The 26,744-nt window shown below is 47.3% G+C and overlaps 1 protein-coding gene across 2 annotated transcripts; it reads left to right on the top strand.

The window, feature by feature from the left end:
- The first annotated feature begins 100 nt into the window (after positions 1-100).
- On the top strand, positions 101-26,072 carry lasp1 (LIM and SH3 protein 1). 2 transcript variants are annotated; one of them, XM_076751979.1, is made up of 7 exons: positions 101-430; positions 8,968-9,062; positions 14,593-14,677; positions 19,381-19,488; positions 21,468-21,546; positions 22,367-22,461; positions 22,676-26,072. In XM_076751979.1, the coding sequence occupies exons 1-7, from the start codon at positions 362-364 to the stop codon at positions 22,847-22,849; spliced, it is 705 nt and encodes a 234-aa protein (XP_076608094.1). In that variant the 5' UTR covers positions 101-361; the 3' UTR covers positions 22,850-26,072. The 2 variants fall into 2 exon arrangements, with proteins under 2 accessions (XP_076608094.1, XP_076608093.1); XM_076751978.1 differs by having other exon boundaries at positions 22,364-22,461.
- The last annotated feature ends 672 nt before the right edge of the window (positions 26,073-26,744 follow it).

Genomic DNA, 26,744 nt, shown 5'->3' with positions numbered 1-26,744 from the left:
ACAGATGTCATAGTTCCTCTGAAATCATTAATCACATCTTACTTCCAAGTAAAAAAAAACTGAACCTCCCACACTGCCGCTTCCCTCTCTGCTCGGACACGCGCTGTCCAGGGAGGAGGCGAGGGGGGACGCGGGAGCGCGCTTTCCGTGTCTGGTTAGCGGACTGACAGCCAGCTGTGCGGCTACAACGACAACAACAACCTCCTGGATTTGCCATATACAACAAGATTAGTGTTGGTCTGCCACTGATCGTAATCGTACACTATAGCCAGTTTTTGAAGTGAGTACTCGACAGCACAGCGCTACAAGCAGTATCATCGGCGGTTTCCGTGCTAACTAGCTAGAAGAGCATTCCTCCAACATGAATCCGCTGTGTGGCAGATGTAATCGAGTCGTTTACCCCACGGAAAAAGTGAATTGTCTGGACAAGGTAAGAACACGAGAAACCCGTCTTACTTCCTGTTCTCATATATTTTTTTAAAACAATCCTCATACAGCTTCCTCCCTTTTGCCCCCCTAGGCGCACTTATGCCTGCTCTCCTGAATTTTTTTCACGTTTTTGTGAATGAATCGAACAGCCCAGCTGAACAGGTATTTCGCTAGCAAGGCAAGCTAACAGCTAGCATGAATGTCTGGTAGGCGATGGCTCGGCAGCGCGAACCAGAAATGAATTTACACCTTATCGTTTTACTGGATAACGAGCCCCTTCAAGGAACCTACATTTCAAACGTCATTTTTAATGATTTAAAAACACTATATTGATTTACCCCAAATCAGCCCCTCCGACAGGGGAGTCTGGTTTGGGCCTGGTTGGCACCGCCGCTTTGAAGAAAGCTGATTGACAACGTCAGCTAACGCCTCTAACCTTCCCCCAAACCCGATTTCCGTGATCGATGGATTAACTTTAGCTAAACAACCTAGCGACACAGGACCTCTGAGTTCCTTTACATAATAATAAAAACCCCATAACCGAGCTTTTCCCGTCCACCTCTGCTCACGGCAGCGTGGACTGATTAGGACGTGTCTGTCCAATTCACTGGTTAATCCAAGCCGGGGATGATCAGTGGAGCCACCTCGGTTTAATTTTCAGTCAAAAGCAGAAGCCTAATCTCAGCCAAGGTGCTAATCTCATCAGTTTTACCCGCGGTGACGGTGTCGAGGTGCCTAATTCACATGGGAGCAACGATTTGAGTGAACGCTGCTACAGCACAGCTTGTACCTGTGACCCCTTCAGGTGTACGGAGATAAAGATGATCATTTATTGATTATTGTATTTGTTTTTTTGCATCCTGCTGCTCTCAGGCTGGATTAGATTTTGCAACGAGATAAAACACATGAAACACATGTAATTTCCTAAGTGGGTGGGGTCTGCTATGTTTGGCATATGAATAGCTTGTGTGGTTTTACCAAAGCAGAGCTCGGGGCAAGTAGATAATTTGTCTAATGGACGTTTGAATGGCTATTGAAAATCAATCCCTGCCCAGACGTGCTTATCTGTTGCAGTTGACAGAGGGGGGAAGGTGGGGAAAGAGCATACAAAGCACATTATCTAAAGTAACATCAGCTCCCGATTGGGTGCGTTACTGCTGGGCTGCATGGTTGTGTTCTTGAATGCATCATGACTAATGTTTTCCCAAAGTGCTCTGGACTGGAATTGATTTACCTCAGGACCCCTCTTCGTGCACAAGCGGCCCTAAAAATGGCGGCATCATGTTAGAGGGTTGGTATTGATGAGAACCAAATTGCCACAAGAGCAGCCCGAATGTGCTCTGGAATCTGGCCTGAAGCGGAGTGCATTCCAGCAGACAGACACTCCCATAAAACGTGCTCTGTCAGAGGCCTGCTGTGCCGTCTCCCCGCTCTGAACCGAGCACAGGAGAGCAGCCTGCCGTCTGTCTTCGCTGCCATTCCGCATCAGTGCTCGGCCCTTCAGACACGCCAAAACAACCTCCCCTTTTCCTTCTCCGTGCCACATGCGTACACTGCCCTTCCAGTTTGTTTAAAGCAGCCGAGGCCGCATTGGCAGGGGATTTTTTTTTTTTTTCTCCTTTGCTAGGCGGGCTCAGGTGAAGGCAGGGGAGTCGAGGGTTCAGTCGGTGCTGCATTGGTATTCTCAGCCACCGATGGATACCTTTACCTGACAGCCTCCTTGTATAATACCCCTCTGTGGAGAGGCTGAGCCACAGAGGCTTGTTTGTCTGTCAGCTGCATTCCCTTATAGCAGGGCTGGGCCCGGCAGACGGAGCGGCCAGCCGAGCGCATGTAAAGACAGGAAGTGAATTTTAGTCGAGGCTCTTGTTGGTGATAGCTTTGCCTTGTTGTTTGGCTTCCCTTCAGTACTTAAAATGCGCGTTGATAGTAAGGAGTTTCGAGCTGCATATTCAGCTTAAGTATCAGCTTTATATCTGTCAAAGTAGCTCGAGGGCAGCTTTTGAACTGCAGCCAATGCAACAAGACAATAAAACCGTATTTCTTTTTGCTTTTTGCTAGTGCCTGGTATGCAAACTGTACCAGGAAAACGGCGCACAATTAGGTTAATGTGCAATATCTGGAGGAGTGAAATGATTTGCATGTGTGTCGCTTTAAGATTAATAGCCATTTTCAGCACTCAGGAAGTGTGTGTTTTCACGATAAATTGAGCGATCCGTGTTGAGTGGTTAATGCTCGTCCCTCGCTGAAACACTCCTCTCTGCTGGAGTGTTTTTGTACTTAACTGTCTCTACATGCTGTCTGCGTATTGTATGTCTGAGGTAAAGAGCCTGTTCCTACCTGCAGGTGAGGAGAAGCAGTCCTCTTTCATCTCAAAATGGGATTTATTAATATTTAACTGTGACATGTGTGCCATGATGCTGTAGATTATGGAGTGGTGTAACCAGTTAACAGGCAGTAAAGCAGTAAATAATAATAATTATAATGATAACATTGATAAACTTTATTTATATAACACCTTTCAAAGCAGTACTTCACAACAGCAAAATAGAACCACAGTATTCAATAAAATGACCAGAAAATAAAAGCATAATACGACATACAGAGCAAAATGCTTTTTAAGAAGTGCGCTCTTAAAGGAGGACAAAGATGTGGCTTTCCTGATCTCCTTCAACAAGTCATCCCAGAGCGACGGGACCCTGATAGCGAAGGCCCGGTGGCCCCTGGTATTCAGTCCAGATCTTGGGATCTCTAAAAGACCCACCGGAGGATCTCGGGGTGCACTTGGCTCATATGGGAAAAACATTTACTCATATACTCAGGGGCCAGTCCTTAAAAGTGATAATTAAAATCTTAAAATTGTTCTAAAATGCTCAGCTAGCCAGCGTAGTGGAGCTAAAACTGGGGTTGTGTGAGTCTGGCTGTGGCTTTTTGATTAAGTCAAGTCTGGAAAGGCTGTTTTCTTAAGCATGAATAGAGTGAGTTACAGTAGTCTAAACAGGATGTGATGACAAATGACAATTTCCAGGTGCTTGGGAGACAGAAAGGACCGGATCTTAGACATTCTGCCTAACTGGGTGAAACAAGACTGGACAATGACTTTGACATGCTGACTGAAATTAAGATTAGAGACGATGATGCGAGAAACCGACTGGCGTGCTCTGACAGCTCATCATTTAATCAGAAAGTATGAAATACGAGAATCGCCGCTGCCTCTTGAGTATGTGCGTTAGCTCTTGAATATGTTAGCAAGATCAGAACGTTTATACACAATATTGGCAAGATTTCTTGTGAGGCAAGAGCCGCTCGCTTGTTTCAGGCGGCTTTTGTGCAACAAATGAGCCTTCACATGGCGCCAAGTTTCGTAGATAAGTCACAGCCTCACTCAAAATAGTCCAAGGGTAAAGACAGAAGTCAAAAGAAATATGGATGGACTTAAGCCAGCTGGAGGGTTATTTCCTTCATGCTGGCTGTGCTGATAGACAGTAAACAACGCTGTGTTCCTACGATTACACTATCTTGCTTCTGTCTCCTGATGTTAGACTCAGAATAATTAATGCAGGAAAGAGTAAAACAACATATCCACAAACTCTCTATAAACTCTAAAAGATGTGTTTTTAATAGATGGGTACATGGCACAGTTGGCATTAACACAAGTGTGTGTAGTAATCAGATTACATACAGCGTTTGCTTCACACACACACTGTAGACCCGTCCTCGAGCTTTCGGTTACGACTGATTTGTGCCCAGTTTTATTATTTAGGTAACAAATTGGTCGCTGTGTTTCTTGGCTTCACTGTGTTTCTGGTTAAGATGTGAGCCTCAATTGTGCTGCTGCTTCTCAATCCCAGGAAATAGCTGGAAAAGGGGGGGGGTTAAAGGTCAGAGTACAGTACTCGAGCTGTGCAGCGCTGTACTTATTTACTGCATGAAGGGGCTTACATCGTGAAGCCCGTGTTGAGTCGTGTGAAATCAGATCTAAATATTGGTCTTAGTGCGAACCGTTAAAGCTTTTTTCAGCATGCTACATGTAATCATTAAATCCTGACTGTTTATATTTCAGTGTTAAGTCAGTAGCAGTTTGTATTGGGACTCTGATTCACACTGGGAGGATTTGTCTGCGTTTGCTCTCCGATGGTCCAGCGTCAACACTTTTCGTCTAACCCCGGTTTAAGAGGAATTTGTCTACCACCTCGCCTAAATTTAGACTCATTATTCAGAGAGCTGATTCATGTTGTCCAAATGCCACAAGAGGCGAGGAATCTGTCCAGCCACCGCCAGTTACCTCCCTGTGATGACTCACGGCCATGAACACACATTACAGTCAAAATCACCTGAGGCGCTGACTCCGCAGTGAGTGGACAGGTACTTCTCCTTTTGTGCATTTTGTCAGAAAAGAGAACTAGTGCAGCTTCTTTTTGCTTTCTAAATATATTACAGCTTTATTGGTTGCGCAGCCTTTAAACTAGAATCTACAGAAAGGAAGGAGGAAGAGACGTGACAAAGTAACGCGATTGGACGTCTTGTAAAGTGAATTTATGCAGAAGGTTCATGACAAGGATATCACCTTTGCTGCGCTCGTCTCCTGCTTTTTTGGATTGTTTTGCTCGTTATCAAGGTGTCATTGCTGGGCCGGCGGTGCGTCTTTGTTACTAAGCGCACATCACAATCTGGTTTGGAAAGTGTGTTGAGTGCTTACTCTACTCTAGCGTAGCACGTCTGTTCAAATCACTGTCCGCCTGCTGGCCAGCAACAAAGCCCTCGGCTTGGCTAAAAATTAATGCAATCAGGTAGGCTAATAATTAACCAGCATGCTTTAATGACTTAGTTTCCTCTATTAGCACCAGCCAGATGTGGGCACTTTGTCTTGAGGCATGTTGGATCTTACGCATGAATAATCTTCCACACATCCACGGAGTAAGCTGCTGTAATGGCGCACTATTTGTGTGCATGGCGGCGTCTCGGATTTATTTAGCCACGATAGGTTTAAAATAAATATCTGAGCATGTTTTAAACTGTGCGCCTAATCAAACAATACAAACTGCTGAAACGAAGCTCTTTAGACTGAAGTTAATTGCTGCTAATTGGAGCAGGAGTTCTGAAACGTTTCATCGGGCTCCCACAGGCTGCCCCTCAGTGTTATAAAGCTCTAAATGACTCTGATGCTTCATTTGGTGATTACCAACTGGCTGGACTGTGAAATAACATCAAACATGGTCTATAGATTGAGTACACTTGAGGTTTTTTTTTGATTGTTTGTAAAAAAAATCGCACCTGTGAGTCACTCGGCGGGTACCCGACCAATGTTTCCAACCAGTGTTTTTATTGAAATCAGATGACAGCACTGGTTTGGTCAGTGTGTTGCTGTGGTGAGTGGAGCGAACACAGCCAGAAATCGGCCTTGTTTAGGTTACGCGCTAATACTGGCATAGGAAGTGGTTGAAACAAGGGGCCTGTTAGCCAGCCGCTTAACTGTCTGTGGTTAGTATGTGAGAGCACGCTCTGGTTCAGACCCCCCCCCCCCCCGTGTGCGTACATGGTGTCTGAAGCTGTGTTGGCCTCGCAGATAGCTCCAGGGTTTTTGTCCAGGCCCGTTTGTATTTGGTTTCCACCAAGAGTCGAGAGGCTGACTGAGCATTTTTGCTCTTGACTGAAGCCTTGGATCCCTGCTGACACACATGCATCATGCACCGAGACATGTAACCTACATACAGTACTACACACATGTACACACACACATAGATCCGCGTACTACACACATGCCCCTGAGCTGCACTGATGCAGGAAGACAGCGCTGTTTTTTTATGGGTGTTTTATTTCTAGGGCTCCGTCTCTGCAGTGTCCTCATTTTCCAGCTGACTGCCAGATCCTGCTTAGGCACCACAGAGCCAGGTTTTCCTGGAGCTGGACAAGGCCAAGTGCTGCATAGCCTCTCTAACACACATTTGGGATGTTTCTCGCCCCCCCCCCCTCCTCTGTTTGTCCCTTCCTTTCCATTTGTCTTGATCCTAACCCTAATGTATAACTGTCAGAGCTAATGTATTCTGAGCAGATAGTATATATTCAGACTGAGTCTAGGTTCAGATGAGATGGGTGGCAGTTCATGCCTCTTAAATCATCTTAAATGTGACTTGAGTGACCGCAGCCAGAATAAAATTCAAATGTATGTTTGGCTATAAAGCTTGAAAACATGCCTGCAGTGGCTAAATGCCTGCTGAATAAAGCTTTTTCATCAGTATCTGTCATATATTTAAGTTTTAATATTTACACCGTACTGGAAACATGGACACATGCTGCTCTGATCACCCCCAGATGTGGCCTGAGCGGTCATGTCCCACTGTGTCGTCAGCACCTCTATTTAGATCTGTGAGACTGTTGTTGGTTCGTCCGAGAGGCGTGTCAGTTTGAACTGTTTGTGCAGGACCTCTGCTCACCTGCCAGGGTAATCCATGTGAGGGGGGGAGGCTGGCGATGATCGCCCTTTTGAAATGTAGGTTAGCCGGTTGGGTGAGGGTTAAGCAGGCTTGTTGTCTGGAATTGATCCAAGGTCAATATTTACTCAGGGAAACTACAGGACTATCAAAGTCCGTGCTCTGATAATAAGTCCACTTTTCTCCCCGACAGCATTTGCATTCACACCTCTCTGTATGAGTCACGCTGTGTTGATCCCTGGTTTACCATCATGACAGATCTGGGGAAATGAGAAGGAGATGACAGCGGTCGGTGGGGAATATCATACGGGGCTGCTGCTCCACGAGTAGATGAACCAGACGGTGTGCGTGTAAAGATGGCAGCCACCGCAGCTGCAAATCAGCTGAAGCTAGAGGAAATGGAATCTGCCTGCACTGTGCTGTTGTTTGTAAAGGGATTTGCAGTTGCAGTACTCGCCAGAACAATGGAGAGGGAGAGCAGTGGAAAGACCAGCACCATGTGTCCATCTGCAGCTCCCTCAAGGCCCGAACGGGCTGTGGCGGGATAAGGAGTTTGCATTGGAGGGCTTGGCCCCGTGTGTTTGGATGTGGATCACACACTCGATTTCCACACTTTTCTGTGCCTTAGTACAATATTGCTGGCCCGCAGCTTCAAACACACACATACACTTTCCTGTTGTCATCGCGCACCACCCTGGGTGGTCTGTTACATCCAGACAAAACGGACCGGACTGCTCTTAAAACCAGCCTGAAGCCATGTTCTTGTTCAATAATGGAAGGGGAGCGAGATGCTCTTTGTGCCGTGTGTTTGGTCCAGTTTCCACACACAGCACTGATCGTGTCTACTGTCTATCTGCAGCAAACCTCAGCATCCTGGTGATTTAGTGCCAGCTGTTTATCAGCGCCGTAACACATGCTGTGTTATCAGACCGTATCAAAGCACGCGGGTGGATGACGTTTTGTTTCTCGCCCGTCCGAGATGCGCTCTTCTCGTCCCGAGGAGCTCGTGTGGAGTCGAACTGGCACATGTGTGAAACGCTGAGAAAGTGATGTTGTTCTTTGATGTGTTCCTGCAGTCCGTTTGGAGTCTTCTTCTCGGCGCTGTTTGTTTGGAAGATTAGCGTCTTGTGTGTGGGCAATCGGTGTGGAAAGTGATAAAGAGTGGGAGAAAGAATGAGAGGGATGACAGAGCGCCCTGAGGCCATGTTAATAAGGACTCCCTCTTTCATTCCCTCCCATTCTTTCTTGCTCTCTCCATGTCTGTGCACTCCTCCCTCCCTTCCCCTGACGATAGCGGGAGCAGCCAGATCGTTGCTTCACTCTCTGGCGTTTTCTCTCCCCCTCCTCTGCTTGCTCCCTTCCTCTCGCTCCTTCCTTTCATGTTTCCTCCCTCCTTCCAGCTCGCTCCAATCCTCCCTCCCTCGGTCCCCCTTTGAACCCTCGGGCCGCGGATCAGCCCAGTGCCAGGAGAGAAAAGGAAAGGAGGTGGGAGGAAGGGAGAAAGGGTGGCGAGGGAGATAGAGCCACGGCCTCTTATGAAGCTGGATGAGGGAGTTACAGAAACATGCAGGCCTGCAGAGATGGACAGAGGAGGAGTCAGAAGGTGGCCAAACACCGTCTCTGCCGCTGAAAACAAGCACTGCTGCTGCATATGCACAAAACAAAAGCTGATCATTTTGCACACGAGCATCTGTGCTCAGGGAACGAAGGTGTGAAAACTGATTGGTAAAATGTAGATATATCTGTCAGCCATCAGTCACAGCAGCGCGGCTACCCTGATCAGCTTATAAATAGCAACCAGACGATTAGCTATCAAAAGGGGATGTTGGTTTCTTTGTGGTTGTTGCCCGCCAGCCTACACAGACTGCTTCGCTTTGCTCTCACGGTCCTTACTCTTTCCGTCTCCATCCAGCTCTTGTCCCTGTGAAACCTCACAGGAATAGAAAACTGTTCTGGCCTCACTCATTCAATTAGCTTTCCTGTGCCACTTTGGTGTATGCGTGATTTTGTGTTTGCGTGTGCTCGGCTCTCCGAAAGGTGAGCCGAGCGTCTCAAATATCCCCCTCCTCATCGTTTTGTGTCTTCTCTGTCTCTCTGTTTCTGACAGTACTGGCATAAAGGATGCTTCAGCTGCGAGGTCTGCAAAATGACTCTAAACATGAAGAACTACAAAGGCTTCGAGAAGAGACCATACTGCAATGCGTAAGTCATCGTTTTGTGCGTGTCAGTGAGCGTGTCACATGTTTTTACACTCGACTGGTTCAGCCTGCATCCCGAAGACACTGACAGCAGTGTTTAATCTGTCCACAGACGGAAATTGGACTCTCTGAATGTGTGCGTATTCATGTTGCAGCCCAACTAAGGCCCCTCTCTCCCTCCTCTGCTGTTTATCAGTGACTATTCCAGCTCACCCCCCCCCTCAGAGAAAAGGCCTGTATGTGGTGTGGGAAAGTGCCTCCCTCCCTCCCCCCTCCTCAGTAGGGAAAGCGGGGAGGTATCAACAAAGGAAATTCCTAAAGTTCCTCTACAGTGACACAGGCGGACACTCTGAAAACGAGCGTGTCCACTCACGCTTGAGCACATACTCACACACTAATGGCTCATCAGGAATCCGTGGAATCCCCCTCTGCCGTTACTTATAATGATTTTCACCTCCTCTTCCTCCTCCTCCTCCCTCGGAGTTGGAGGGTGAGTGCATGTTCTGGGAGGGAATGCGGGGAGAAGGCGTTCACTTCGTGTTCAAACAAGCTCTTTTGCATCTTTTCTCAACTGCTTTTTTTATTGCCAGAGAAATAAATCAACACATCAAGCCGCCATTGTTATTCTCAACCCCAGTGGAAAATCTATAGGCGTGTGCTCACTGGTGGGCAGCCGCTTTCTATGCAATTTGGCTTCCTTTATGATTAATGCCAGGGACAAGTCATCTGTGCCAAGTATGGAGTAAAATAACATGGCACTGTAGTTTCTCTGCTCCTTGTATGTGAGGACAAACTGTTTGCCTTGAGGCCGGTGGAGCTTAAAGGTGCTTTCAGGCTGAGCGCAAAGCAGCGTTTTGTCTTGTGTTTTTGTTGTCTTATTAGACACAAACAGCCATTAAAAAATTGTCCTCGTCAGGAAGTAGACACGCTTGCGTCCGGCTAACAGCAGGCACTGACCGGGTGTGACGGATTCGAAAACTCCAGTACTTTAATTTTCCTTGCCTCGCTCTGTTTCGTGGCTCGATATTCGAGGATCGTCACCGCTCGGGATAATTGCATGTTTTTCTCTAAGGTTGAAATGTTTCCAGCGTTGTGAAAGGTTGCATTTTTAACCTGAGATAATTTTGAGGTTAACCAAATGCGTTGATCTGCTCCTGGAGTGCATCCAGCTCACAGGTCGGCCTGAGAAATCATGCAGTAGACCTTTTTTTAAACAGCAGACATTTTGAGTTTTCATAGTAGGACGAGCACATGTGTTACATTAACAATGGCTCTGTTCCTTCTTTCAAGTGTCCCAGTGAGCCAGCTGAATGGAACTGAGCCACCATCACTTTATTATTTACACCTGTGTTTTTCCTGCTTTCAACGCGTCAAATTGGCTTCCATGAAAAAGGCCTAATGGTACTTGTCTTTGGTTTTTTTTTGCTGTAAAGGGGCTAAATTTGCTTAGTAGGACAGCTATTGGCCATAAAGTTAGTAATTAAATCCCCTACCAATGATTCACCAGCGCACCGGTGTTTTCAGCTGTGTCGGCTGAGCCTAATGCCTGGTCCACACGTACACAGGTATTTACCCAAACATAGCTCTCTCTGTCTGGTTTTTTGCCTTTCATCCACTCACAGTTACTGAAAACAGGGCTTTTGGAAAACTCCTTCCATGCTGAAGATATTCAGAAACTCCAGTTGCGGTGTTGACGGGGAAAACAGAGATTTGGCTGGAGTGTGCGCCGTTATCTCCTTTGCTGACAGTAGGTTTTGTCCGGTGGTGGACGTAGCCAAATAGCGCTGGTGCTAAGCTTGCAAACAGGACTTTTTACATAGAAATACGTAGGAAAATAACACATGTGGACGAGGGCTTGCTGGCATGTGCCTGACTCCCCCTGTGAGATCAGGACAACACCTCTGTGATTCATTCGAGTCTGTCGAGTTTGGTGACTGCAGCAAAATCTCTCCTCCACCTAATTAGCTGTAACACCTGCACAGTCTAATTATGAGCTTATACACGATGATGAAATATAGTCATTTTAAGTATCAGTGTTATAAACATGACAAAGGTAATAACATCTTTGTCTTTAAAATCTGTTTTCCTGAGTTTAAGGTCTCACCGTGACCCTGTCCCTCCTCCCAGTCCTTCACGTCTCCATCTAGCTGTTAACCACCTCCAGCAGGTGTCTTCCTGCTGTCAGTTCTGTTTCTACAGACGAACGTAGCTTCTTCTTTTCCCTTTCCTGCTTCTGGTTTTGGCTCCCCTCACCAGCAGCAGCAAGGCCCTTGAGTGCCTGTTTATTATGCCTCTTTCCGTTTGTTTGAAACGAGCTTGGTTCGAGTAAACATCATCAGTGGAAGAGCCTCCGGCTTCCAGAGAGGAATGCAGGCTACGTTCCCTCTTATTATTCCCTGAGATAACTGCTTCATCGTTATTCTCTATATTTGTCCTTAGTAATTGATATAGGCGTTGTTTGTTTTCACTCACTTTACCCCCCCATTCCCATCCCTGATAAGATGCTGCAGTCACAGTGGGAGATTTAGGAGGGCAGATAAGTGGAAAGAAAAATTCCTCATTTCCCCTCAGGGCCATCGGCGGGTCGCTGCCTTCATGACTGATGACGAAATGCATTTGAACATCAATGCGTTGTTATTAAAACTTGTCACAGATATCTTGATTTAGCGTTAGCATCCACAATGCTTCCCAGTTTTCTCTCATTTGACACAGTCCTGAATTGTGGTTTGGGGTCATCTGTTGATGTGTTCTTAATAAATAAGTCAAGATTAAAACGATGTGGTGTGATGCTGCTGGTTGCTTCCTGGTTTGTGATCTGTGTTACTTCCTGTGTCAGTTTGGGAAAGCGACCAGCAGGAAGGCCTTGTCAGTAAAATATCATCTCTGATATATGAGCTTCATTGTATAAAGGCCTCAGCCGCTCATTGCACAGCAGACATCTCTGCCTGCTGATTTCGAGCTCTCCTCCATCAGCTCTGCCTCTGTGTGTGTGTTTTTATGAGCTTTCTGTCCAGTTTGTCCCAGTTACCTGCTCCTCCGTCAGCCCTTGAACTAGTGATGTGGATGGATGTGCTGCACATGTAGATGAAATGTTCCTGCTGAATGATGCATTACAATTCCAGGTCTCGCAGGGTCAAGCCGGCCACAGCGTCTCCGGGTTCCACTATGCAAACAGGCCTCTCCTCCTGCACAGTAGGCAATGTGTGTGTCTGCGTGTGTGTGTGTGTGTGTGATTACACATGCGTGGCCTCATCACTCCTCCGCCCCGGCGGTACCTCCTCTCCATTTTGATCACTCCTTCTTTAGCGTTCACAGGGCTAACTGAGTTTGTGCATGTGTCACCCACTCCCGTCTGCGACTTATTACCTTGTTATACAACCTGACACATAGATGAGTGTTCTTGTGACTCACTCATAGCCTCAAACTGTTTCGAAAACACGAGCATGGTTGCACACACACACACACACACACACACACACACACACACTCACAGATACACATTACAAGCTCCCACTGAGTCACTAAGCTTCTATCTGAAACCCTGTTGTGTGTTTGCATAGCAAATTACTGACCCATAAGTGCAAGGACAGTTTCTAAAAACACACCAAAGATGACAGGAATGCCGTTAACGCACGTGCCGGCTGTGAGGGCGTGTCGCTCGAACGCACACCCTCTGCTTCAGACGAGCACGGCTTTTCGAGCGCAGTGATGCTCTGTGAAAGGAAGTGTGCTCCACCACAAACCGGGCACACCCAACTCCAGAGAAAAATGAGCGTATATTCTTAGTTCCTCAGCTTTGATCAAGGAAAAAGAGACGAGGAAATACACTGCTGGTGGATTTTACTTATTCCTGGATTGTTAGCATACAGATTCACAGTTGTCAGATGCAACTAAACCTATTCCTAAAATTAAATTCTTAATCAATGTAAATTAAGAGCGTTAGGGTACAGCGCTGCTAGCACCTGAAAAAAGGGTCTAATGAAGATCTGCAGTGGCTCTCAGTGAAGCTCTTTAGCCACGTAGCTTTGTTTCAGTCATCCTGTTAAGATGTAGCAGATAGCTCTGGAGGTTTGTGGTGTGTGTGCATAGGAAAACAGCTTTCTGCCTCTGCGATAAGCTATCTCACATTCAAAGATTAGCTTCATTTGCATTGTTTGATTAGCTAGTTCGTAGCCTGCCCGGCCTCGGCTGCTAACCGAGCAAACCGCCGACAGCCAATGAGCACTAGCAGTTGTTAAAGTTAAGCGAGCGCGGATCAAGTGCTCGTTGTGTCTCACAGGGCTGAGACTTCTGCTCTCGCTCTGATCCGCTCGTGCTCCTCTTCCCAGCTCTTTGAAATTATTTTTGGGCTTCTTTAAAGTGGCTCTGTAAAACTGTAAAATCAACCACAATCCTTTTGTCAAAGTTTTTTAACATCACATAATGACATAAGGACGAATGCTAACTCAGTTTGTTTAGCGTGTTGTCACAGAAACGCCTAAATGGGTTACCCAGAGGCACGGATAGTGGTGAAGATTTTTGAGGTCGTCCGGCGCCCTGAGGCAGGCTGGGAACTGCAGTCCATATGAGCACTTAGATAAGCTGTGAGGGCTCTTGGTCTCCGGCTGGGTTTGAGCCATGTGTTCTTGCTGCCTGGAGGACCACAGTGAACTGGCAGGCACCATTAATTGTGGGCCTGAAGGCTGCTTGTGCACAGAAACCTCCAGCGTATGAAACCCCGACTTGTGTGTCGTGCGCACAAACCGCTGAGGCGATCGATAAGTAAGCGTGCGATGAATGGCTTTTGGAATGATGCTCGGTGTGCTGCATGTCTGCGTGGAAGCTGCGTGTTTGTGCTAACTTGTGTTTATTTATGCTTGTTGTGTTTATTTCAGGCAGAGCATTTTCTCCTGAGCAGTAGGAGGTCGGGTGGTTATGGCTCTGCGGCTGTCAAGAAAATTCCCAGAATCCATTCAGAAAAGAGACTCGCCTTCACGCTCTGCTGAAGGGGGGCTACCCATGACATCATTCACGCTCACCCACTGTCTCTTTGACCCTGTTGCTGTGTCTGCTGTGTGCCGTTCCTCTTCCTGTTATCCCCCATGGGGCCGTGCCTGTGTGTGTGTGTGTGTGTGTGTGTGTGCGTGTGCATTAGTGTGTGCCTGTGTTTTATGAGGCTGGAAAGCTTTTTCCACACCTGCTATGGCTCGACTCCAAAACTCTGCAACCTTGAGGCTCTCGTCCTCCCCACACAGTCCCTGCCTGCACTTCCTCTTTTTCAGACTACCTTGGCTCCCACTGACAGAGCATTGTGTGTTACACTGACATGCTTTTTGTCTACAGGGGCCCCTAACTCAACCTCAGGACCACCTTGAATAACAAATACCCCCACTGTGGGGCCACAGACTGCACACTGCTTGAGTTATGCTGGTTTTTTTCTCTTAGAGTCTGGGCTTGAGCGTCACAGTGGGAGTCTTAGTAAAAGCTGGCATCTGCCCGTGTGTGTGTTTACTGTGTGCTGACGTTCGTTGCTGTTCTGTGTGGTTATTTTTCAGACACTACCCCAGGACAAACTTCACCTGTGTGGCTGACACTCCAGAGAACCTCCGCCTCAAACAGCAGAGCAAGATGCAGAGCCAGGTAACTCTTTGTGCTTGTATTCACTCAGAGGGCTCATGACTAAACCAAACTCCAGCTGTGAAACACACACAAACACACGGTTAGTTCAGATTTTGGCATTGTTCCACAAAGAAGGCAATAAAAGGACGTGTTTAATTTGAAAAGCTTGACTTGAGTTAACCTCTTAACTTGATCTGGGAGTAAATGCTTTCACGAGGCCGACTGTGGATAACATAATCAGTCATAATTCAGACCTGCTTGAACATTCAAGATGCTCACAGCTTTAAGACAGACCTGGGAAGTCAAGCGTGAAATTGATTCACAGTGGACAGGTAAGAGAGGCCTGGGACGTCGACGGTCATGTAAAAGTGTGTAAAAAGAAGGTTATGGGGACCAAAAGAGGTCAAAGATGTTGCCAAGAACAAAGAAAGCTTGGCTTGCCAGGTGCAGGTTAGTGGTGCAGAGCGTCAGAGATAAGCAGTCCTGATACAAGTCCCAGTCCAGTGTTAAGAAGAGGCTGCTCCCCCCTCTTATCAGTCCAGTCTCCTCAGCGTCAGATCCAACAGAAACACTCTGGAACACCAGCAGCCCTTAAATGATATTACACAGTAATTCATCTTGGATCAAATGGGGCTTTGCTTAAATCAGTTTCGCAACACTTTCCATTTCCTTTTATCGCCACTTGGGAAAAAAATGCTTGTTCTGTAAGAAAGCATTGCAACATAAATGTCCTTAAACACTGGTTATAAGCCCGTTTAACGTTTTAGCGTAAATAAACGCCTCAACAAAGCACTGCTCATCAGTTGGGTCTTGCATCCTGTATGTAGTCCTGCCTATGTTTGACTTTTAGCTCAGCCCGGCACCTTTTCTATAACTAAGCTCGTCCACATTTGGACCCATTTGTGGGAACCAAATTTCCTGAAAATCCCAGATGTGGGTCGATGAGTCTGTGCAGACGAAGGTTTTTCATCACGTGGGTGCGGGAGTATTCTTACCTTGTGGAACAGCCCACCTTGTTTTGCACTGCTGCGCTCGGGAGCGTTAATATGTCTGGGTGTCATTTGTATTCTTTTTTATGATGGTTGCAAACTGGATTATAGCCTAATAAATTGTGTGCCGCGCGCACCACGTTCGCTGCCGTCCAGCGCTGATGCACGCCTCCTTCCTCTGCATCTGTGCCGCTTTTTTCTCCCAAAAGTCCCGAGCCCGATTTGTAACCGCGGAAAACACTACTATGGCTCTTCCCGCTGAGGCTAAAATAACAAAGACCCAAATATATTCTAGGATTAAAAAAAAACCCATCAGACCAAAATACCCATCCGAACTGGGTCATGTGTTATTGCCTTCGTAAAGATGGCTCTGATAGGGAGGCAGAGAGGTTTGCACTCACCTCCAGACTTTAACAGTGATTTCCCACATTGGCCGTGTGTAGTTAAAGAAAGCGAAACAAATCACAGATAAAGCAGCTATTAAATGTTATTGTTTATGTGGCAATCAGTCTGAACCTTGAAGGCTGCCATGTGAGGTTTCACTTCTCTCATTCATGCCTGACGTCTGGGGCATGTTCCTTAGTTTTCTAGGAAGTCATCTATCAGTGTGATCACTAAACCAACCGCAGAACAACAGCTCGGAAGCTCTGTGGTGCGTTTAGATTTGGCACCGGTGAGGAGAAATGCCCCTTCAGATTCATTTTGAGCCTCATTAATCACAAAAAGATCCTGGAGGGGCTCATGTGTTAATCTGGACAGCGGTGGGCGAAAGGGAATAAGGAAGGATCCACTGGGGGGAACAGCTGAAGGAGAGGCTTGTTTTCCCAGCATGCAGCAGAGGGAAGCAGCATCCAGAGAGGGGGGGGGGGCTTATCAGAGAGCGGCACGTCTTATCCGAGTGTCACTGTCAAACACTACAGATGAGACCGGGGCGCGTGTATGTGTGAGAAGGGGTTTGTGGAGTATTTAGGTGGGGGGTAGTGGTCATGTGAGGAGGGGGATAGCTGAGGGGTGGGGGGGGACAGATGGTGTTTTTCTGCGTGGATTGTGCATGCAAACAGCCCCCCACAACCGACCGTACACCAAAAGACAGCCATTACACTAATGGCTCATCCCGTCCTCGAGCCTCAGAGTGAGATTATGACGCTAAAGATGTTTGTGTGTGATGCTGAATAAAGACCAGCGCCGGTCTTTGTGACATCTTCTCGCTCTTCTCTGCAGCAGGCGTGTGAGCGCGGCGGACAGGAGAAGTAGACGGGTCTGAAATAATTTAGCATCAAAAAGTCCCTTCAAAGTCGCCTCCTGGCAGAGGCTGCTGAAAATGTGCTTTTGGTTACAGAAAGTGAGGAGAAAGTGCTGATTGTGCTGCGAGTCGGCCAGACTCCCTTAAAGAAAAGGTCATTTTTAAGGAACTTCTAATTACACTGCAGCATATTTGAGCATAAAGCGTTTTTTACACATTTAATTTGCCGAATAAATTCTAATAAATACTAAGAAAATACCTAAATGTAGCGTACACTGCTCCTGCCTGCAGATACGTTTAGATCTGAAATAAGCCGTGTTTGTGGCAGCGTGAGGAAGTCCAAGGTGTTTGTGAAGAACCGCGGCCATCTAACCCTTCGCCGCCATCGCTGCTCTGTTGCTACGGGAACCCTATTGCTATGGTAGCAGGGTAGAGGTTTGTCACACCTCATCACAAGAAACAGAAAGAAACAAGACGGAGAGAGAGAGAAATAAAGAAAGTGGAGGAGGAAGAGGGGGAGAGGGAGAGCAATGAGGCGCACATGAGGGAGGAAAAAAATGAAGACAGGAAGGCACCAACACAGAGGGAGGGAGGGAGGAGTGCAGGGTGAAAGAGGAAGAGATAAAAGTAAAATCCCCAGAGGAAGAGAAGCTAGAGGAATGCAAATAGAAGCAGAGAGAGATTATAATGAGGAAGAGCTCCAGCTCTATGGGACGACTGTCTGCTGCTGTTGAGGCAGTAAAATATGAATGAATGAAAAAGGAGCACATAGACAAGGGAGAGTGGGTGGGGAAGGAAAGCAGAGGCACGATTGGAGGAGAAGACGCTGTCAAACAGACCCCAAAAGACAAAAGAGATGGACGGAGAAGTAAAAACGGGGGGAGGATGGTGTGCAGGCTGATGGGAGCCGAGCGAGAAGGAAGGACAAAGATGGGTCGCGGCCGCGTTAATCTTCTCCGTGACTTATCTTTGTGCACGGGCTCGAGAGCCTCGCATAATTTCCCGCCGAGCGAGGCTCAGCCATCATTTTAACCCAGTTTCCCAGTGGACGTTACGCCACGGGCGACAGCAGATAGGAACGTATCACGCCGCGTCACGCACACTCCCGCTATCTGTGAATCATAACCGCGTCGTGTCATCACGAGGCGTCGGGAGAGGAGAGGAGGGTTGGTCAGCGGTCTGTTTAGCGGCGTCAGACCTTATGTGGCGTCGCGGTGGAGCGTGGAGGGATGGAGCTTTGTTTCCTGGCAGTCGGCGCGGCCGCCGTGGAGGCAGGAGCGAGGGGTGGCGGTTGTTGTGGCGAGGTGGAGTCAAGTGATTTGTCAGCACATGCCAAGGAGATCAGATGAAGAAGAGCTAGAATGTGTAGCTGCTTTTTTTATTTTGGAAAATAAAAAAGAAACGTCTACTTCCTGTTTCAGGTTCGTTAAGGGGTGTTAGCGGTTGTGGGTTTGAATACTGGAGATCAGCCACAGTGCAGCGGCGAGGGGGAACGCCATGCATTGTGATTTCTGATACTCATCTGACGCTGCATGGGCTGGACATTTCCTCCTCTGCCCTGAGGGTCAGGGTGGGAAGGCTGGACACACGCACACACACACACACACACACACACACACACACACACATACATACACACACACACACACACACACACACACTCTCTACCTCTTTATTACCATGTATGGTTGCCTCCACGTCCTGTATGTCAGGCTTTTCCTCCCCAGCAAACAGGAAGTGAACGTCACCGCCAAAGACGAAGAAGAATGAGAAGTGCCAACCTCACTTTGCTCGTCTCACACACACACACACACACACACACACACACACACACACACACACACACACACACACTGCTGATGCTCACTGCAGCCATAGTTCATGCATGAGAAAACGTTCAACCACAAAACTCAAAACTTCCTGGTTTGCTAAGTAGCTAAGCGATAGGTCGGCAGGTAATTTAGCTCAGTACAAGGAAAAGGTGGTGAAACGTTTATAGCAGCAAATGTACAATGTTGCTAAAATATTGGCTAAACTTTTGTGGAAATAGTTCAAAATTGGGGGGAAAAAATGCTCCTTTTCACTGGAGGTGACATTTTAATGATGTCGTGTTAGTTGATCTAACATTGTCCGGCTGTAATAAAGTCAAACCATAAAAATATTTTACAAGGCCAAATAAACGCTCAGAGCTGACCAAGTACAAGAGCTCAGTGAAATCAGGTGCTGTAGGTGCGGAAGAAGTGGAAATTATTAGTAGCAGAAGAACAAATATCAAAACATCAGTTTTCTTTTGTCAGTGTTTTCCCATTTAATCTGTGTATGTTGAAGGAATCTGGGTCAGAGCATCTATAAATAATCATGTGCATTTGTCGGATTTTCCTTGTTGACTCACACAAAAACAAGTCAATAAGTGATTCACCGCAGCCGAAACGCGTTACTTCCCTGCGTGTTTCGACCCTGTTTGTTCTAACGTGGTGCTGTTTGTTCTGCAGGTTCGCTACAAGGAGGATTTCGAGAAGAACAAAGGGAAAGGTTTCAGCGTGGTCACAGACACGCCGGAGCTGCAGAGAATTAAGAAAACGCAGGAACAAATCAGCAATGTAAGTGCCAGCATCGTCCTTCACGCCACCTGTAAACAAAACCCAGAAACGCTCAGATTTTGCCGATTTGGTCGCTTTTCCTCGACGTTTGTGCTTCTGACGTTTGTAAAGTGGCTACCGAGTTACATTTTTTGTTTGTTTAATAGTGTTTATTGTTGTTGTACAAGCAGGAGAGTTTTATTTTGAAGGTTTGGCGGCTTCCCCGTGCCGTTCCTGTGTCAGACCAGGCGCGTCTTCTCCGGAGCTGCGAGCGGCCTCTCAGTCAGCCGCAGTGGAATTGCGAGTTTTGTCTAGAATGGCGGCCCTCAGCTCCGCCCGGGGGAATTCAGGGGTCAGGCTTCCTCTGCTCCTCATTTATAGTAGAGAAATTCTCCTCCAGTCGCTCTCTCCACATGCGCCTCCTCTCTCCCTCAGCTCCTGTCATTGATTTGCCATTTCTCTGTAAATACAGAGCAGCCATGTAGAAATTAATGCTGCGTTTACTTTGTGTCCCCAGACTGCTTTTATTTCCATGTGAAACGCACTCGCACACAAAAACATACCTCACTGCACATAGCCAGCTCCGCACTGGCCTCGCAAATAGCATAATTAGTGTGGAGGGTGATGGGTAATTACTGCTTTCATGTGGTGAAAGATCTTGCATGTCTGAGATCAAGGAAATTCGGAAAACAGAGCAAGATACACACATGTTAGATCTATTCTGGGGTGCGCACACACAAGCCACATCAAGGTAACAAGTGCATTATGTTGGGATGGATTTGGACTGTTTTTATTCAGAACTGATAAACAAGACATCTGCTTGCAATCAGCACATCATTCACAATCAAAAGGGAACCACCCCAGATGAGTTCTCCATCTTCCCCTCTTTTTGCTCTCCTCCGTCCTCGGCGCCGTCTCCAGCTCCTCCTTCGCTTTTGCTCGTCTAGTCCTCAGTCGTTCTTGTTATCTGTCTTTTCGCGCCGTCGTGACTTTTCACTCTCGATCGACTCTCTTCACTTTCCTGCCACCTTCCTCTTGTCGAGGCAGCGATTGAGACGGGGGTAAGGAGGCTTAGTTCAGCAGCAGCCCGGGCCACTTCCTGTAAAAACCCGCTCATACACACACCATCTGTTGAACCTGCTCCCTCCAACAAACCAAAATAATCTCCCTCACACACTGTCACTTAGCGTATTGCACTTGAGAACAGTGGCTGTGTTCTCTCGGCCCCTCGCCTCACTGTCCGTGCACAAACACTCCGTCATCCCATCCAGCCTGTGAATACACTCCTCGCCGACGCCGCCGGCACAGTGGCCTCTTTGAGTGCGGGTGGAAGCGAGGACAGAATCGGGGTTGTAAATCTTGACCGAGGCTCTGTGAGTCAGTCTGTTATCAGCCTGGTAATAAGGCGGGCGGGTTATTCAGTGCGGTCATGGAGCTCAGTTTCAGTTTTTCATGGTGTAACACTGAATGCTGCCTCTGTCACGCCGGCTGGAGGTCGATCATTAACTCTTTGTGCCTGAAGCTGAAGAGCAGGTGCTTCTTCTCTCTTTTGAGTGACACTGTAAAGAGCAGCATTGTGAATGATTCCAGTTTCGCTGTGCTTAGTCATATGACCCATCCCCCTCCTCTCTCTGCTTCCTCTTGAATCGAGTCGGCTCATTCTCACCCCGAGCGTTCGAGCCTCTGGTTAGTTCCTTTTTTCACATCACCTGTTCTTCCTGATGTGTCAGCGAGCGTTGCTATGCGACTCCGAGCTCCCACTACTTCCGCCCGATGAGATGTCATTTCCTCTCAGTGTCAAGCTGCTTCCCCAGGCTTTACTGCACGTAGCGCGCCCCACCTATCGCCACAACCACAAGGGTGCTGGAGAGGTGCTGGGAGACCTCTGGTGGATAGAAAATGAACTGCACACCGCTCAGAGAGGAGGCTGCACCTGTAGATTAGAGGCTCTGACGTCTATAACTTTGTCTATAACCCTACACTGTGCTTGTCTCCTGCAGATTAGGTACCATGAGGAGTTTGAGAAGATGAAGACAGGAGGAGAGGCCCCACATCATCAGCCGAGCAACCCCAGCCCAGGTACTCCTTCTAACACACCTAAGCTAAATAAAATCATCATCATCATCATTCTATTGGGCATTTTTTGGTCCTCTGAGAGAAGAAGACGAAGCTTCTGCATTCTTTAAGCTCCATCGCTGCCACGGGCTGTATGAGCTCACCAGGCTGGGTGGTGCTTCGTCCCCCACTCGAGGATCTTGGTTGTAACTTGTTCTGAACCTCCATGCAGTCATATATAGTTGCATTGCAGCAGAACTTGTTGTATTTGAAAATCCTGCAAGAATTCTAATAATGCATAAATTGAGATTACAGCTCTGCAGAACATGAATAAAACAGAATGTGATGACTTGCTAATCCTTTTTGACGTATGCTCAATTAAAACCAGTACAAAGACAGTTTACTTAATGCTTCACCTCATCGGCTTCACGAAGTATGAACTACACAATGAACACTGTGTCTGACGGTGACGTGGAGCTTCAGGAGGTCAGTGGAAAAGTTGCAGCTGAGGGTCTGAGTGGCTGGTGTACCTGCTGTTTGTGTTTGACATGCCTGATTTCCACCTATACACAGAAAGGCATTGTTCAGCGGGTTGTGTAACAGGAGGCCATTGGATGCACGTCTTGGCTTGCCGTGTCTTTGAATTCCTCACAGAGTTGATGCAGACATACAGACAGTACATCGACCCGGCGTTAACATACGTTTACTGCATTGAAACCTTCTCCTTCTGAAACAGTTGAGCACAGATTAGACTTATAGTACGCTGCTGAATCTCAGTATATCTGCCAGTAGGAAACATGTTTCAAGCTCATTCCTTTGCACTTTTTTCTCTGTTATCCAGCAGCTTACCAGCCGCCTGCACCCTCTCAGAACTACCACTATGAGCCCACTCCTGAGCCGGTGCGCCAGGCAGCTGCAGCCCCTCCTCCCAGTGCTGGGGTAGGTCTTCCATAGCCATCCCCAAAGTTTGCAAAAACAAAATTTTTACACCTCACAAACTGTATTTATGAGGATGCTGATCTGCAGCATGCACGTGTAAAGAAACATATGAAAACACTCTTACAGAGATGATTCTGCTGTAGCTCCTTTCCAGCTGACCCTACCTGTAGCCGCTGCTGTCAGGAGCTAACCTCGTGCTTGGTGTCGTCCACAGAAGCGGTACAGGGCAGTGTATGACTACTCTGCCGCCGACGAGGACGAGGTGTCCTTCCAGGATGGCGACGTGATCGTAGACGTGCAGCAGATCGACGAGGGCTGGATGTACGGCCGCGTGGAGCGCACCGGCCAGCAGGGCATGCTGCCCGCCAACTACGTGGAGGCCATCTGAGTGTGAGGGAAAGAGAAAGAGGAGGAGGAGGAGGAGGAGGAGAGGGAAAGAAGGAAAGGAAAAGCCCAGTGCCATCTCATCTTAACGCCGCTTTCTCTTGATTTTACTCTTGTTCCCTAACCTGTCCCGTGAGACCCTGAACCCCCAACCCCCATCTTCTGCCCCCCCGCTCCGCTCTCACTGTTCAGCTCCACCACAGAAACCCTCTATCTGTCTGTCTGTCCGTCCTCCTCCGTCTGTCTGCCTGCCTCTCTGTCCGTCTGTCTGTGCTGATGTCCGTCTCCATTTGGATATGCGTCACCCTCTTTATCCCCCCCCCCCCCCCCCCCGGTCCCGGCTCCGCTCTCGTGCTGGAAAAAGTCTTAAAAGATAAAGTCACGGTTCATCGCAGTATGTCAGGGGTCACGCCATGTCACACAGCTCCATCCTAGCTACAGCACTTAACAAACACGCCAAAACAAAGAAAAAACATGTTTAAAAAAAAGCCCTTTTTCCCCCACGAGCCAGTCAGCGCAGCTGCAGGCGTCATTCTGTGGAGAACAGAAGTTGAAGTGCGGCTGGATGTTGCGTTTCCCTCGTTTTCTCTTGCTTTAATTTTGCAGCGTGATCTTGGCCGGACTGGAAACACAGTGTGGAATCTCATCAGAGCTAAGCTTGAATATTTTTGACTTGTGGACATTCCTTTAACCTCTAACCCTGCTGCATAAATTAGCCAGCCGCCGCTCGTTAACACAGAGGTCTTTAACACATTTCTAGCTGTAGGCTCGGCGTGCGCTCGAGGGGGCGTCCTCGCCTTCGGCACTGCGCCGCGGGTATCGTGAAACTGGAACCGTAGCCTAACTGAAGAGCACCTCCTGTCGTTGCCTTTCTCTGGGCGTGTCGGATACAGGAGGAATCAGGGATAAGTTAGGGGACATTATCAGTCCATCTCTTGCAGCCACACTGAATACATCGCCTCAGTGGGCGTGGGCGTGCAGCACATACGCCCTTTTTCCTGTTTTTTGCAGCCTGAATGCCTTCAGTCCTGAGAGAATCACAGAGCTGTGGTGATCAAGATTTAAGTGTTTGGAGGGAGAAGATGGGAAAGCTCTTCCCGCTTTTTGCTCACCATCAGAGAACACACATGGATACACGAGAAGGCCAAGCACAAATCAATTTTGTGAATCTTTGTTTTAGACGTTTTTGTGGGTAAACATTCCAGTCTTTGTTTTTCTTCCTTTCCGTTCAATGTGAGAGACGTTGATGAATCCTCGGCTGTGTTTAAATGTTGTCGTCTTTCTCATGCTGTTCTTATTTCGCCTTTCTTGTCGTTGTGAGATGTTTATTTTCAAGATTGATTAAAAAAAAAGAAGTGTATTAAAATGAATAAACCAGCAACTCAGTTTATGAGCCAAGGCGGGAGGGTTTATGTAGACGTGTGCGGTGTGCGATCGGTCGTGGGATTAATGTGAAACCTGCAGTTTGAGGCCTGTTTCTGATCGCTGAGCATCTAAAAAAAAAAAGTAACTCCTGAAAGAAATTCATGCTCTGGTCAGCTGCACCGAGCACTGACGCAGGACAGGAAGCTTTTCTCTGGCAGGCGAATCCCAACATTATCAACTTTTCGTTGATATTTGACCCACAAATCAGCCAAAGTTTACCAGCGTTTGGTTGGCGGTGGGTCACTACGATGCAGAGACGGTTGGTTCAAAACACAAAATCAAGCATTTAAGTTGCTGGCTGTTGCATAGAAATGCTGTATCATTCCTTCAGTCTAGATAGTGTATTTCTGTGGGGACCTTATTAGATTTTAAACAGGATATTGGACCATTTCTCAGTGGTGTAAATAATCTCATCGGCCCCTGACCACACACACATCTTCCCCTTCTCCTGCTGTGTCATCCTCCTGTGATGCACTGTGACTGTCATGAGCGATCCGGGCGGTGTGCTTTGAGGTGGGGGCGGGGAGGGGAGGGGAGGGGAGGGGGCCGAGACATGTTAAAAGAAACACGGCTCTCGCTATGTAGCTAGATGACATTGTACAATTGTATATGTATCATAAAGGTAAGTTAGGGAAAATGTTTTTACAGGCCGCGGTGCTCTGGGAAGTGACTCGCCTGCAGATAAAAGTGGTTCATATTTTTGTGTGAGGGGAAGATGATTTCTAAGCAGTCGACTCGTGGAAGCCGGTGTGGAACATTCATGAAATTGTACAACTTTGATGTGAGGAGTGGTGGCAGCGCAGATGAAAGCTGCCACTGAAGAGAGAAAACACACCTCAAGCTGCATTCTTGGTTGCCAGCCTGTTTTTTTTGCATCAACCTCCGCTTCATTTGCAAAACAGCTGCTCGACGGGAAAGCTGTTGTGGTTCTAAAGATGTGAACTGAACTGGAGAGTTGATGGTTGGCTTGAAGTGGAGCGATCGTTGTTCTTGGCTCATGGTGACGTTTGCTCAAATTTAATTTAATCACCGAGCTACTGGCGCTGGTGGCCTCCATTACTCTGCAGATCACAGCCAGTCCGAGCTTTCCTTTCATCTCCGGGGTGTTGCTTTTGTCGCTCGGTGTCGCGTATGAAAAGGAAAAAAATAAGTGGCCAAAGACAGCCGGTGTTGTGTAAGTGTGGCTCAGGATGGATTTGTTGAGGGCAAAGTCACATTTGAGCGCGTGGTGATGTAAGCGTGCGAGGCTTGGGCGGGGGCCAGGCTGTGAGGCAGGGCAAGTTGTTTGTCTGACCTGGATATTTAGTCAGGAGTTAACCTCTTTGCGCCAAATGCCGCTCCTCTGCTCCGGCATCACTCATCTACTGAACCGTAACATCATATCATAACCCCCCGTTTCCGCTCAGTTTCTGTCTCGTATCCTGTCTCTCCTTCAGCCTCCGTCGTAGGCTCCTGCGCTTCTCGTCAGTCATCCCCTGCTTCTATGATACTGGTTATATACTGTAGACTTTGCAGAGTGAAATCATGTAATCCACAATCGGGTTTAGCATTCACACCGGTTTTGTGCATTCCATCTTAAATTGTTTTGCTTTTGATATAAGTTTGTTATTTTTTAAATGAAAAAAAAAAAGAAAAAGAAATAAAGATACCATATGCATATTGACACACACGTGTATTCAAAACTCATTCTGAATACATGCTCAGAATTAAGGACCTGATCTCATCTCCTGTTGCCCTGTTACAGCACTTCAAATTGTACTTATGATTCTGCAGATTCAATAAAATGTCATTTTTTTCTCAGACTGTATGTGCAGTGTCTCGTGCTGGGCTGCAGGTCAGTGGGACATCTGTACTGCTTCTGCCTCTCTCTCACCTCATCATGTTCTTATTTTCTACAAATAAAAATAAATCAAATTAAAGATCCAGTGGGCAGAATTTAGGAGCATCTAATACTCATTTTTATGTTTTCTTTGGTGTATAATCACCTCCAGAGGGAGTTCTCTTCCACAGAGGCCGCTTGTGTTTCTACAGTATCCCAGAAGGGACAAACCAAACGCTGGATTTGTGAGTGCTTTTTGTGTTTCTACACTGAGGTGAAGACCACCACCGGTTCTCCTGCACGCTTGTAAAGGGAGGGGGATGTGTTAGTTGCAATGTGCAGTCTCACCACTAGGTGCCACTAAATCCAGTGAAGCAGTTTCGCTTCTGTTTATAAGCCTTCTGGCACAAGATGAAGAGTATTCTGTGGCAAAATTCACATTTATTCTCCCATGTGTTGCGTCCATTCACTCAATAATATCAGAGGACTAATAATACATTTTCTTTGAGGATAAATTGGGGCGAAATGCCTGGTTTGATAAGATAACATGGCTTTATTGATCTCATGCTGGGGAACCTCACTTGTTATAACAGCAAGAATAAAAAGGAGACGTAGAAAAAAAAGAACTCATAGAGCAAATAAACCATAAAGAGTC

Source organism: Chaetodon auriga, chromosome 16, assembly GCF_051107435.1.
Source record: "Chaetodon auriga isolate fChaAug3 chromosome 16, fChaAug3.hap1, whole genome shotgun sequence".
Classification (NCBI taxonomy): Eukaryota; Metazoa; Chordata; class Actinopteri; order Chaetodontiformes; family Chaetodontidae; genus Chaetodon; species Chaetodon auriga.
The sequence above is the reverse complement of the archived record's forward strand: the minus strand, read 5'-3'. Positions and strand labels throughout refer to the sequence as shown.

Coding starts and splice junctions, on each gene's coding strand:
- lasp1 (XM_076751978.1), top strand. CDS start 362: ATGAATCCGCTGTGTGGCAGATGTAATCGAGTCGTTTACCCCACGGAA. Junction 9,063..14,592: donor AAGAGACCATACTGCAATGC/GTAAGTCATCGT, acceptor GTTATTTTTCAG/ACACTACCCCAGGACAAACT. Junction 19,489..21,467: donor CGCAGGAACAAATCAGCAAT/GTAAGTGCCAGC, acceptor TGTCTCCTGCAG/ATTAGGTACCATGAGGAGTT.